At 37.9% G+C, this 15,009-nt stretch overlaps 1 protein-coding gene across 1 annotated transcript; it reads right to left on the bottom strand.

Moving 5' to 3' along the window:
• Positions 1-7,250: 7,250 nt before the first annotated feature.
• On the bottom strand, positions 7,251-9,168 carry LOC116257363 (ethylene-responsive transcription factor ERF114-like). Its single transcript, XM_050078847.1, has 2 exons — positions 8,509-9,168; positions 7,251-8,016 (listed from the first exon to the last, which is right to left on the bottom strand). Exons 1-2 carry the CDS (start codon positions 8,696-8,698, stop codon positions 7,550-7,552), a joined length of 657 nt encoding a protein of 218 aa, XP_049934804.1. The 5' UTR covers positions 8,699-9,168; the 3' UTR covers positions 7,251-7,549.
• Between the last annotated feature and the right edge of the window lie 5,841 nt (positions 9,169-15,009).

The following is a 15,009-nucleotide window of genomic DNA, read 5'->3' on the forward strand; positions in this document are numbered from 1 at the left end:
CCATCTTCTGTATAGCGATTGTTGATCATAAACTCTGCATGTACAAATAAAAAAAATTCTCTCCTTGGCCACGATAATGAACAATGGTCACGATAAATCCTCAATATATCTCTGAATTTTTGTTCTCTACAATGTTACATAAAGGAGCTGTTAAGTCCATCCTAGACCTTGGGAAGATGGGTGAATATAATTGTGGGGCTGATCAACTGACTCCAGTGTGCAGACAGCTGCCTTCTTTCTTTCAATGTTATCTCCTGGGAAAGCCTTGAAAGCGTGTATGTTTCTGTGTCTGGGTGTTAATGGACTGGATGTATCCGCGCATAGAACACAAATTCAAGACCTGTTCACTTGGATCTGGTAAGGAAAACTAGATCCAATTATCAAATTTGGATTTTTTATGCATTTAAGTCGTAGATTTGTCAAGATTTGATGAAAAAACGGCCTGATTGAACCAGGTATGCTTCTCAATCCAGATAACATTGCACGGGATCGATTTGATTAGGTTAGATAGTTGGGTGACTCTTTATATATATATATATATATATGTACCAACATAACACATGAGACATTTGCTTTGAATTCGTTACAGGTACCTACTTGTGAAAAGAAAGGTCATGAATAAGATTTATATGGTAATGTTTGTCAAAGGAATGTTTTCACTTTTCACCAATGTGTGCGTCCCCACCATCGATTTTTTTACCATCATCATGAATTCCACCCTGTGCGAAATATTATCTTTCTCGGCCAGTTCGTTTATGTCAGTTGCCCATTACTGTTCTTATTTTCTCAAGTTGGTGCTTTCAAACAGTGAACAGAAAACGAGAGAGTTGGATGAAACCATTAAATCTTGATCTTCACTACTCCCATCTTCCACTTTCCGGCGCAGACTCAACTTGCGAGAGAGAGAGAGAGAGAGAGAGGCCGAAAAGTTTGACGTGTAGCCGAAAGATGAAAAGTATGGAGGGAGTTCCAAAGGCCTTCCCTATGCTTTCTTTCTGGCTCCCGGCGCAGAAAAACTGGCAGCAGAGAGAGAGTCCTGCAGTGAGAGGGGTCCAAAAGGCATCGAGAAAGCACGAAAAGCGAAGCTCAATTTTGGTAGCTGCCTAACCTCTTTCCTCCTTTTTTCTTCCCAAGGGAATAATCTACGTGCTTTCTTGGTTTGCTCAATTGCATGTCCTTCGTTCGGTTGTCGGAAGATAGTGATCAGTGAAGGCGCTCAATTTTTGTAGAGTTTTGGGAAACCTTTTTCTTGTTTTTCAAACTTTGATGTCATGAGATCGTTAGGCAGCAGGTGCTGGTGCTGGTGCTATCTCACTTTTCTATCTCATGAGCTTGGTGGTAATAGTAGGAACATGCACGCTTAAATTTAGATTTCTTTCATTATAACCATTTTTTCCTATGTAATTTAAGTGGTTAATGAACTAAGTCTAAAGTTAATTATAGTTTGTTATTCAATCTTTGTATGTTTTACACACGCGCACATATAAACTAGTTTTTATTGAGGTTGTCCCCAGTTAACTAAAAAAAAAAAATTAAGAGTAGAAAGAACGCAACCACAAAGAAAAAATGATAAAAAGACACAGTTTAGACGGGGCCTAGCTAGCTAATGCGGGGTCATCTTATTGGATGAAACACACAAGGTTCTGAATGCAGCAACCAAAATGAGACATTGGTGGACTTGACACGGTCTAGATCTTCCATGAACAAAGCTTGACTTGCTCTAAGAATCAAGTGTATATCTTGACTTGTTGACTTGAGTAGATCTAACGCACCTCTACTGCACCATAGAATTCAAAGTTTGAGACAAAGAAATCATGCATTCTCAGTTAGAATATCCAAAAACGATTCATCTAGGCAGTTAAGAATAAGTATGTGCATGCAGGAACAGACACAACGACATAGATGTCATGTATATGTTTTTATGTTTTGTACATATAATTGACTGGTTTATTTGAATATGAAGGACAAGGTGCAGTACTTTTGAGAACGGGATTACATTAGGTTGGTGGACTATATTAGTTGATTATTGACTTGATATTCAAGTGCCAATTTGTTGAAAATCTCTATCTTCTCTCTTTCTCTTTCTCTGTCTCTGTGTTTCTTTATAAGCAATTCTAATGGCGATAGGACAGATACCCACAAAGTCCAAGCTTGCCTTGGGGCCAGGAAAGAATTTGACAGTGTAATAGCCATGTTAGGCAGCATTGCAATCTTGTCATTCATTTCCATCAATAGGCCGAGATCACAATATTTTTCTATGATATAGGAAACCATTGCATATTTTTCATATCTTGTCTCCATTCCGTTGTTTGGTTGTCTTGATTCCAATCAGTGGAATAAGAAGGACTACTCTTTGTCGATTGTAGATCCACGCATGGTTTTCTCATAAGCAAACAAACAGAGATGAGAAAAAATGAAGTCACCATTGCCTTTTCGTGGACAGATGATCGGAGAGAAGATGTGGTGAACCAGTTTCTGGTTTGTAAAGCACTGAAACTCGCTCGACTCCTAAACAAAAGAGAGACCCCAAGAGGCTGTGCTTTTCGCTCCAACAAGAACACAGAAAGAGCGTGTGGATCCTGCGCAGGGCTGAAATACTCGATCTCTATCTCCCGACAGCCACCGGTCCAAAGTTCAGAAAAAAATGCCTTTCTTTTCTGGTTGGCTTTGATTCCTATCTCTTTTATGTGAAGCCTTCTGTACAAATTGAAGAACTTGGTCATGTTCCACATGATGCTTGATTTGGAGTCATGTTGACAGGGAATGTAAACAGTATAGACTCGACAAAATCCTGTTTATGAGAAAGACTTCTTTGACACGAAAACTGCGTCACTGTTGACAATATTCACTAAGGCCCGCAGTATGGCTGGGTTGACAACATTCACTGATGCAGCAATTCTACCATTTCAATCATCGAGCGCGTGTTTAGGGGTTATCTTACAAATAGAAAATTTTGCAAATGCTCTGCACTAAAGATTGGGATAGGCTCAATCTACTCCAAACTTTGGGCTACATTTATAAAACACTTACAAAATTTTCCAACTGCCAAATGACCCCTTAATGATCTTTTTCTAAAGTATTTATGACACTTGTTTGTGCTAGTGGAAGTGACACTATTCACTGATGTCCTCATTTTGTCATTAGATCATTAATGGCACGATCCTCGGGCGTTTGTCTCTATGTTGTAAGCCATGTCAATAGAATATTTCCTGACATTTCTTTCTGCTTTACTGACAACTTTTTCCTTCAGCTAGTCAAAAATGGAATTAGAGAAATATAACTTAACTATTGGGGCCTGAGATCATTACAATATATAGAATTGAAAAGAGATTCACTTTCTCCCAAGAGATTATAGTTAAGATCCCTTGGCAGTACGGACACCTTGTAATGACCCATAAATTTATCTCCAATATTAGAGTAAGTTCATAGAACAAAGGTTCTAGTGTCTAATGAGCATGTTCCAATTTTGTGAACAAATTTATAAGACAATTACAAAGTGTCTTTGCTGCCAAATGACCTCTTAAGTTGGAACTTAGCAAGTAGGTCAATTGTTGCCCATACGTGTTCCTTGACGGTTTTCATTTGTGGTGCCCACTTCAATAATTAGCATTTGGGAAAACTGTTGTTAAATTAAGCAGGTTACAAAACTTGAAATATCAAGTAGTTTGTAATGTTTTCCTCCAATAACAACACACTTAGATATCAGATATCAATGGCCAGTGGTAGAGTCAGAAATTTTTAGTTGAGGAGCACGATTAATGTGCCAAAATATTTTAAAGCCAGGTTGCTCACATATAAATAAAGAAATAATCATAAGCTAACAATATAGAAATATTCACATTTTTGTGTGCCCACGCTAGTCCCATATGTGCTTCCGCCGCTGCCTATGCGTTCCACTGGTTTGAGGCTGCCCATGTGTATTATATTTTTATAGGGGAAAAGATGTTCTAAAGCCTTTCTTAGCTGTTCGGACATTTGCCGGCGGAGATTTTCTTAAGGGATGGTGAATGACTTCTTCCAATTCAGAGCCAACAAGAAGACAAGTTCATCAAGCTTGTGTCATTTGAAAATGAGAGGATTCACTACTTTATCTTTGTTTGGCATCCTTCTGTTGAAGTTCTTTGAATATGCCAACCTCTATTTGTTTCCTTTTTTGTCTTTAACCTATATAAATTTTCTTTTAAAAAATATATTTTGTCATGGGTGGGATCTGCCTAATCCAGCTGATTTCAAAGATAAAAACACAAGGTAAAAGTCATAAAGAACGGGCGTCATGTATGGTTTTATTTATTTAACTACAAAACCTGAGGCTAGATCAATTGCTCAGATTTGGTAAAGAAAATATACAAGATCTGATTAATACTCAGCACTAAGCACAAAGTATGCAGTTTCACATCCAAATCGAAGTAAGATAATAACATAAAGTATAAACATAATCACAATTAGTAGACCCCAAAAACAATCCGCTTAAATTGTTCACATGGCAAACTTCGCCGTATATCCATCCCAAACACATGGTAACTTGAATCCCCAATAAGATCTAGAGTTTAGATTATCTAGAACTTGATCTGTCAGTATATGCATGGATTTCCTTTTCTTTAAATAACAAACAGCTGGAGTTAGGCAGATGGAGACTACATTATGCCAAGAAGCTATGCATCCTATGCGTTGAACTCTAGGCCTTTTTCTAAGTCTAACTCTTTAGTGCCCCGACTGGGTATAGTATAGTTGGTCAGGCTGGTGGGTTGACGAGATGCTAAGTTTTAGTTTCATTCCCGTGGGTGCTATGCTACTCCTCTGAACAATAAAAGGTAGCATGTGATACTCTCGAATTGAGAAGAATAACCGTAAGTTCATCATACTTTCGACGCCGAATGTAAATAAAGGAGGGCGCATCCGGGTGGTGAAATTCCCTCGGTTCACCTGAAAGTGTTGAACCCTTAGCCAGGTGGGAAAATGAAGCTCTTGGTTACCGGCCGGCCAAAATCTTGTCGTCACCCGGCCGCTGGGTGAAAGAATATTAGTCGTAAAGTGATTTGGATGTGCTTTTGGTCAAGAGCTTAGAGAAGTGAGCAATTTGGCCTCTTCTACTTTTTGGAACTGACTTCTGGTTACATGTTTGACTGACGATAATTGATGTGGACATCAGGCACCGCGCCTAATGCGCAAGACTTTGATTTAAGCAGTGGCTGGTCCTTATCAGCTCAACATCGCCAGCTTATATATATAGAAGAAGAGAAACCTCGAGACATATCACGTGACAAAATGATTCGCACGTGTCTGTATATGATAAAAAGGCCAAATAGAAATTAAATCTTTTAATTTCGATCCTTTTAAAATATGTGAACTGCATATCAAAATCATATGTAAATCTATTAATTTGATTGATCCTTCACAAGGCGCCATATGGTAATTGCCTACAACTTGGACTTTCAAACGGTAACTTTGCACCTAATGTCTTGTTTATTATCATTAAACTTACTACATGACTCATCAGCAGTCCACATATTCTATGAACTATATACTTTTAACCAAACGGAATCAAAATATATAGTTTGATTACCATGCTGAGGGATTATAGATAGTTGTAAGCATATAACCTTACGTCGAAGATATACACCAAACTGGCTTTTATGATTTCACCCAAAGAGAGTTCAAATTCTCTCTCTCTCTCTCTAAAATTTGCTAATTGTGTAAGTCTCGATGTGCAATGTTACTACATTCAGGAGACAAGATCAGTCGGTTCATAAAATATAGGCTTACAATTATAGAGATCTCAAAAATGTTGGAGAGAGAAAGATATCCAACTTCATTAAAATGTCCACCATAGGTGAACCAAGTTATGATATTGGAGCCTCCACTCACGTAGACTCAAGATGAAACTTGACTAGTATTTTTCTAAAAGTAGACTATGTTTTCCTCCCTGATCTTGGACCCCTCATCCCATGTCCTTACACCTTTAGGTTGTGTTTGTTTTACTATGGATCTGAGCCATGGTGATATAAAATTCATGGATTTAAGATCAGACAACCTCCTATCGGACCTTAAATTATGGTTTTTAACATGTTATTGTTACTGAGATAAACTGAAGATCTCTCAAAACACACTTTTTATGCAATCTCTGATCAAAGATCAGAGGCTATCAAAGGCAACCACCACTTACCAAGTCTTATAATGCTGCATTTTCAATGAAACCATGTTCAACAGTCGAAGATTATTTCTTCCCTTATTGTCAGGATGCGATATCTTATGGTGACAATCAAAGTAAGGGACGTTTAGATGGAACTGCTGTCAGGATCCACATTTTGTGGAAATTTCATTTTTTCCGATAGTTTTGTTAAACGTTGTCTCTTTCCCCCTGTATTTAAAGTGTTCCACACGATAACGGAAATCGTCCCCCTCTCTCTCCCTTAACAAACCATGACTTCAATCTTTATCAGCGGAAGGAAAAGTTCATGAAGGCAACATGATTCAGAGTTGCACTAGTAAGGTCGGCCTTCATCTTTCAAAATTTATAAAGAAATAGTTTTTCTGTTGAAAGAATATGATTGAAAGTTCCATCTGTAATAACCATGATGAATATGTGTGAAGTTAAAAAAAAAAAAAAAGTGGCAGAAGCGGAAGGCGGGTTCACACTAGTAGAAGTCAGACCAGCCGACGTCTCAGGTGGGAAAGAGAAGAAGTCGGGGGGAAGAAACCATACTCACCTCAGGATAATGTTGCAGTCTCCGGCCATCGAGACCGCCGAATTCGATGACTAGAAAAATCGAATTCAAACTCCACTTGCAGTCACGACAGGCAGCAGAAACTTTTTCCATGTCTTTAGCTCACCAAATTAGTTAAAAGTCCATCACAAAGTCATATATATATTTACATATATATCTGAGTATAATTAGGTTCTCTAATGGGTGTTACTTTTTACAACTTAGAAACCATTAAATTCATTCATAACATAGTTACCAGATGGCTCCTTGTGATGTTCATATAAAATGTTCATTTACGAGAAGAGTGCTCTTTCTGAACCGTTTGATGCAAACAGATAGCAAAGAGAAACAAGAGTTGTTCACGACCTTACCGTCAATAACAGATTTAAAACCCCAGAAAGTTTGCTGGAGTGACGCTTGCTCTGTAAGAGACAGAGAGAGAGAGAGAGAGAGAGAGACGAAGTTGAGCTGCCTACTTCCAAGAAGACGAAATTAGCATCTCATTATAAGCGAAAGATCGCCGCAAAGAAACTGAACATTAAGAAACAAATGCCCAAGAAATTAAATTGCGCCATGAAGCAGTTTGAGCATAAAGTTCAAAACTAGAGAGAGAGAGAGAGAGAGATGCAAAAGAAAACCGAAAACCAGCCTTGCTTTTCATAGTTTTTTCATGGCAAAGAACAGCTGCAGCACCAACTGCAACGTAACCATCAGACATTTTACGCAAAATAAACCGCAGCAAATACCATTGCAAATTCAAAAAGCAAACGTGAACTGTGACTGAGAGAGACGAGCTTCCAATGTTATAGCAAAAGACGATCTCCCTCCGCGCCTCATTTCTCTCTTCACATTCTATCTGCACCGCGAGACGTACTCCTCCTGCCCCTAGATGACGAAGACGAGGATGAAGAAGTGGGAAGGTGGGGATATAGGTCTGCTGGGGATGGCAGATGGCCCGGCGCCATGGACGGAATATTGTCCTCCATGCCACTGAGAAGCTGAGCGTACTGGAACAGGTGGGGGTAGGCAACGTTGTGCGCCGGAGCCACCAGAGAGGGGGAGGCTGGTCCAGTAGGCTCGAAAGCAGGGTGCAACGCCGCCCCTAGGTCCACCCGTCCCTGGACCCTCTCCGGGAAATTGAGCTTGGCCTTGCTACCCTTGAACCTCAGTGCCGCGGCGTCGTATGCTCGAGCGGCGTCCTCCGCTGTGTCGAACGTGCCGAGCCACACCCTCGCTGCCTTCTTCGGGTCCCGGATCTCAGCCGCCCACTTCCCCCATGGCCGCTGCCTCACCCCTCTGTAGTGCTTCCTCCCTGAGCCCCATACACCGCCACCATCGTCACAAAAATACTCAAAAAGGAAAATGGTAGCCATGTTACCTTGTCGAATTTCAAGCTCTATGATCATGGTTGCGAAGATGAACTCAGCTAAACAAGAATTGATCGGACCTTAAAAACATGCATGAGTTACACAAATCAAAGAAAATGTGAAAGGATGTTAAAAGAAACGCCGTTAGATTAAGTTCCACCAAGAAAAAAAAAAACCATTATTGATCTTGAATTATATCAAATATGTTATTGGAATAGAGAAATGTCAAAAGATGGTAAAAGAAACGCCGTTACGAGTAAGTTCCACCAAGAAAAAAAGCCATTATTGATCTTGAATTATATCAAAGTTGTTATTGAAATAGAGAACCTAATGTAACGTCGTCTTGATCACCTGTTTTAAGTATGTGGTAGCTAGTGCAAGAACGAGAAGAAGAAGAAGCAGATAAGGACATAGAGGCAAATAAAGGAAAAAATCACCAGCAGATTCTTCTGGTTCACTGGCGGCAGTGACGGCAGAGCTTGGCGGCTGCTCTCCGCCGCCGGAGGCTGTGTTGCACGTCCCCATCACGTGAGCGAGGGCGGAGACCATGACGGACATGTCCTCCTGCGCACGTTCACTGGTGGCATAGGTGGGGAAGAACAATGGATGTGGGGAGGAGGGGGACATGGAGAAGAAGGAGGAAGGTTGGTTGGGCTCTTCCTCTCCTTCTCCCTTGATGGCTTTTTCCTGGTGTTGAGGATCAAGACGGAGAGGCCTCTTTCCATGCCTGCGATCCAGACTCCCTTACTTTCTTTAGACTTAAGCTAGCTGAAATTTCTACTCATCTGCAGAAGAAGAACAAGAAGGGAGAAATAGAAGCTCGCTGATCAGATTCTTGGTGAAAGGGATGCCGATCAGTGGGAAATAGAGGTGTTTATATAGAGTAAGAAGGTGAGGGAGTTGGGTAGAGAGAGAGAATGAAAGAGAGAGAGAGAGAGAGCAGAAGAGATGAGTGGTGAAGGTGAGGACTAAGGTAGGATCTGCAAGAATTGAAGCAGCAGCGAAGGAGAGAGAGGTGTGATCGATCTAGGGTTTTGGAGACGATGAGTTGATGGTGTAGCACTCTTTTGCCTTTTAGTTTTACTTCCATCTAGCCCTTCATCTCTTTTGTACTTCTTCTAGGTTTTCTTCTTTTTCTTTTGGCCTCTGCCCTGTGGTGACTTCATCCATATCCTAAATGGTGTATAATATGGAGCTTCACTATTAAAAAAAGTATTCTCGTACACATATTTTTTTTCATTACTTAGAGTGCCTCCCAGCACTTGCATCATTGCCCCGCCCTTCGTCTCTTTCTCTCGTTATATATATATATATACATATATAGTTCACATTGAAAGTTTTTGAGGTAACAATTGTTTATAGTGCTTTCAATGATCAATTTATAATTTTTAATCATCTGATGATGATATATATATATATATATATATATAAGAGAGAGAGAGAGTATGTGTGTGTGTTTGTCTTTGATGACTCTAGTCATCTAAAGTTACCTAGTTATCTAATCAAGGTTGTGAATGGTTGATAGAAAAACAAAGAGAAAAAAAATATGAGTTGATATTAAATGATGAAAATGACCATCATCTTTCTCATCTTCTGTTTTTTAGCTATCCGTCATGTTGGATTGAACAACCATGATTATATCATAGTCACCATTCAATTTCTCATATATATATATATATATATAACCGTTTGTTATTTAATGAAAAGGAAGATAAACTCCAATGACAACGTCGATTGGTAGAAGCTAGCGAATATACGCGTGTTTGAGTGCAGCTTTTATACAAATGTCGTTTGTGTACTCAAGAAATTAAACATATCTAGCAGCGCCCATGCACATGCTTGCTAACACCAGTCGATCTACGATAATAAATTAAATAAGGTATATTACGATGCATAGTGCATACAAAGTTACTTTTATGATTTAAAATAGAAAGATAGTACGTTCAAAACTTCAAGATATACCAAGATTTGTTTTGTTGCTATTAGCTAATCGAAGTCAACAAATCATTAGATTCATGCCTTGATTCAAGAAGGAAGAAGACTGGCCCTTAACCACCTATTTGTCTTGATCTTAATTATTTGAGTTTCAACCCAACCTTTTTTATTTATATACCTCTCTCTCCCTCACACACACACACACACACACATATATATATATATATATACTACGAAATGTGATTACATGTGCAGTGCAACATTTTGCCGGTTGACTATGTACATGCGTGTGAACACAAGTGCTCGACTTCGATACAAGAAGATATAGAGAGATGATTTCACCGACCTTAAACAACTTTTATTCCTTGCCGGCAAATTCACTACATCCCTTGGAGCTCATATCAGATGTTTTCAAAAATATTTTTAATTTTTCTACTGTAATGCATTTATATATTTAGAAATTTGAAGACTATGTTGTGAAATTTCTTTGAATGGCTCGACAATTTTTTTTTTTTTTAAGAAAACGACATGTCTTCAAATCACATGCATTCACACATTGGGGCCTCTAATGGGTCAAATTAAGTCTTCTCTTGCTTGTATATATAAATAGTAAAGACCTTTAGCTTCTCCTTTAACTTCTATTTAACAATGTTGGAAATTTGCCTAGGTTATGATGGTTTGACCCAGTTCAGCCGTGTGTGTGAACCTAATAATTGTCAATCTGTCCTATGAAAAATATCATTTAATGAAAAAAAAACTTAAAATATTTCTTTTATATATATATATATATATAGTTCGGCTGGGTTTCAAACATAGTTGCCGTTCAACATTTTGTCACTACTCATTAATATAATAGGGTGACCAACATATACGTATTTTGCACCAATATCAACAGGGACTATGTGCTTATCCATAGTATATCGATTGAATAGTAACTTGATTATTTGATTCAACAAGAGGTGACTAACTAGAAAGCATTTGGGCACCAGTCATCTACCTCCTATGATAATATCGGCTAGCAAATTATTTATAAGCACCTGATCAATCAGTTGATTTAAAAGAATCTTATCTAATTAATTAATACTCTAATAATTGATAGTCTCAAAATCCGCACCACATTTGTCTGATTCGCCTTACAAGTTTGAACAACAAACTATAAAGAAGCGTAGCCAGGAGGTTCATAAAAGTGGTTATTCTCGTATTGAAACTTTATGACAATTCTTGTCATTTGCATACAAGGTGCCCCATAAAATTTTGTAATGGCATAACTAGTACCTCTTAATCAAAATTTTCCAACTCCAGCCCTCTAATGTATCAATAACTTAAAAGTGCTGGAGCACTTGCACTTAGATGTGCATCTTTGACACCCCATGCAAATTGCAGCAAGTTCCCTGCAAATTTGGAAGCCACTATCGTTTTTTAATGCATTAATTGCTCCTGAAGAAGAACAACTTTCGTCTCTTTTTACGTAGATAGAAGAATGTTACATATTTTTTAAGTACAATTAGGGAGCGTTTTTTAAGCACTTAAATGAAGGTTTACGTTTCTTTTTAATTTTTACAATATACTGACTAAGTATTATATACGGCTTCAATTTTCTAGCTACATTTAGATAATGACAGTAAGCTCATGCGTTGTGCGTGAAAGTCAAACAGTAGAGGCAACTCCTTTTGTTTTTAACTGCATTCTCTCTCTCTACACACACATACATATACACACACACATATAATATATATATATATATATTGAATTTGACTCTGATTATTTGTTGTTACCCAACTCACTCATGAAGGTTGGTTGATACATGGTAATGAACGATTGAAAGAAAAAACAAGGAGAAAAAAATATGAATTAAGATAAATAACTAAAATATTCATCATTTTTACCTTTTTTTTCTTTTCTTTTTGTGTCATTTAGTATTAGTTTCTATCTTTTTTTCTTCATATTTGTCTCCCAACAATTTCTTTGCATCAAATGAACCGCATTAGATGGTTGAATAAACTCTGCTTTTATATATATATATATATATATATATATATATATATATATATATATATATATATATCTAGAGAGAGAGAGAGAGAGAGAGAGAAAACTCTTTTGTAAGGCTTCGGTGGAGCACATGCAAGGGCCAGACAGATCTTTGACCCGTGTTTTAAGGTGCTAGCCACCAACACAGGAAGGCCTGACCGTCCTGTCCACTATAATTGCAACCATTCATTAATGGGTTGCACTAAAATAATTAATCATGTAATAAACTAATCTCCAAAAGTGGTTTTGAGCAAAATTAACCTCGTTTTAACTTTTAATTAAAAATGGGCCTTTGAATTTGGACAAAGAGGAGAGGGCCTATGAAAATGCAGGAACTGAGTATTCTACTTTTGACCTCCTTGGGATTTTGATGAACATGAATTTAAAATCGTACTGCTGGGAACGGTGCCGTAAGAATCAATTCATCCGCTCAATCGGTGCAATTTCGGCGAAATTGCCAATTATCTGATTCGATTGAGTGGTTGTTTAATCGATCGAAGAAAGAATATTAAACAATTGTTTCTTGAACATTTTAATGAAAATTGAAAAATTCTTAAAGTATTCATAAATATTTAAAAACTTATTGGTGGGCTGGCTGAATAAGGCCATCTAATCGGGTCAGTTTGCCACCGATCTGATTAGAATCAGCCCATTCAAGGCGGATTTTAATAACATGGGACGAAAGTTTAATTCTTTTGGATTATAAATGTCAATTATTGAGGTCTTTATTTTAAGACTTCATTATGGGAGCCTCTTTTTTTTTTTTTCTTTGTTGGGTAAATGAGTTACATCAAAACAGAGGTGGAGCTAGAAATTTTTTTGTGAGAGGAGCCGAATTACAAAAATATCATTTTTTTTCAATATAGAATGAATGAAATTTATTAACATTTAAATATAAATTACCCTCCCCAGCTTAAATGGTTTTAAGGTGCTTTATGACAATAGTAACAATATGTTACTGTTTATCTACCTTTTTTTTAAGGCAGATTCATGGAGCAGCAACATGTTGCTATTACCAAGTATCCTTGAGTCGAACCCAAGGCTAGGTGGGTAGCTCTCCGAGCTCTTATCGGCTTTATTACGCATGTTTAGAGATATCAACGGATCAGATTCAAATGGGATGCATATTTTAGCATATTTATTTATGGTTTTTTTTTATATCTATATATTCAGATTCAAAATTTGGATAAAGAAAACTATACATCAATATCTACAATCCAAATTCACAATCTAATATCCGCCACCCTAGACATCTCTCCGCCGGGAGTTAATCAGGACCAGATGTGAACACTAAGATGTTTCAGCGCAGTCAATAATTCACAAGAACATCGACTTTTGCAGCATTTCTTCAACAAACAAAACATTCTATCAATCCAAACAGATATCTTTTGTTCTTGGTCGTCGGCATAAATCAATCACAGAAAAATTTCAACAGTCCGGCCAGAATTTGAAGACTCAAAAAGCCAATCTTTCACTAAACAAACTATGTGGATCACCTATATCAGATCGGATTTGATCAGAGAAAATCCTTCTAGTCCTGCAAAAAAGCCAAGACTTGCAGAGGCTGGCATGATGAGGAAGCATGACTATGAAGATGGTTGCATCTCGTTTTTCTTTCGACAGTGGCCCGACGTCCCCAGAATGCGGGGCCGCGGACTATTGGTGGACTGGTCGAAGAAGAAGATTCACACTTAGAAATGGTCAGTAGAGACAGACGTGTACTCTGGTCTGGTATGTGTTGGTCAATCAACTTTTTAAATATTTTCTTATGTAAGGACAAGAAGAAAGCAGGTTCTAGCACATTGTGTCAGGCCTTACTCCATGAGAAAACTTGAACCCTGTTTGACCCAGCATGGCTAAATGTATTATGAAGAATATTTCTGGCTCTTGTTGAATGTTCATGTTTTGAAAGATAAGATTATTCATATACTGTGTTAGATTATGCTTCGTCCGTAGATGGATCTGCCAGCAAAGCTGCTAATGATGCAGAGTCGTGGTTCGGTTTTCATGGGTGTTTTTTTTTTCCTTGCAAAAGCCAAAGATAGATCTACTTATTCTCGACCCTGAATGACTTCAAGGTTTTGGGTTTAGGGTTGTGTTTTCTATAACATGCGGTAAGGAGCCATTTAACATCCAAGACATTTTGGGGATTTTTTTGGGTATTTCGAGGATTTTATTTTTTTTCATTTCTATTTTTTGTCTTTACCAGATTATCAAGTGTATTCTGATCATTTCACACTTCGGTGCACAATTTTTCATGCATAAGGGTGGTGCATGTAGTCGGCTTTCGTGCATTTTTTTTCCCTCAAACAGTTCAAGATAAAAGAAAAGGGAAGCTTCATGATGCCTGGGCGTGGGTGTATTTTGGTTTTTTTTTTTAAAAAAAAAAAGAGAGGTATTTTGGTCATTTTATAAAGACAAAGTTTCCCTCCCTATTTTTGCCCTTATAGGGGATCATACTTTCTAAAATGAAGAAAATATGCAACTCGGCCACGAACATCTAACCTTCTACAGCATGATGCAGCATTGAATTGATGTCACAGACTGAGAAAGGGATGAAAATGAGCAATTTAATCTTAGTTTCTGAGACACATTAATATTACAAAACATGAAACCATGACAAACCATTTACGAATCTGAAAAATCCAAATCACTATACTGTGAAATCCATATCACATGCTACCTTTTTAGACAAGCTCATTACATACAAGTAACACAATCAGGTCAAACTTAACCAGTTTTCTGTTCAACACAATCCACAATACCAAGCTTAAATCCAAACAATAACACAAAGTAGTGCCCGAAAGAAATTAATGGATCTGCCTTTTCTGTTAGCTTTAAATTTCCGGTTGCATGTTTGAGAAACGTAAGCAGTAAGGCCCAGACCCAGTGCACTACTTTCCTGGACAGTAAAAGAGTCTTCAAAGATGCTCTGTCAACCCTGGTAGGTGATAAACGCAGAGAGGCGCCTA

This window comes from Nymphaea colorata, chromosome 7 (genome assembly GCF_008831285.2).
Source record: "Nymphaea colorata isolate Beijing-Zhang1983 chromosome 7, ASM883128v2, whole genome shotgun sequence".
NCBI lineage: Eukaryota > Viridiplantae > Streptophyta > Magnoliopsida > Nymphaeales > Nymphaeaceae > Nymphaea > Nymphaea colorata.

Coding starts and splice junctions, on each gene's coding strand:
- LOC116257363 (XM_050078847.1), bottom strand. CDS start 8,698: ATGTCCCCCTCCTCCCCACATCCATTGTTCTTCCCCACCTATGCCACC. Junction 8,017..8,508: donor TGAACCAGAAGAATCTGCTG/GTGATTTTTTCC, acceptor TATGGGGCTCAG/GGAGGAAGCACTACAGAGGG.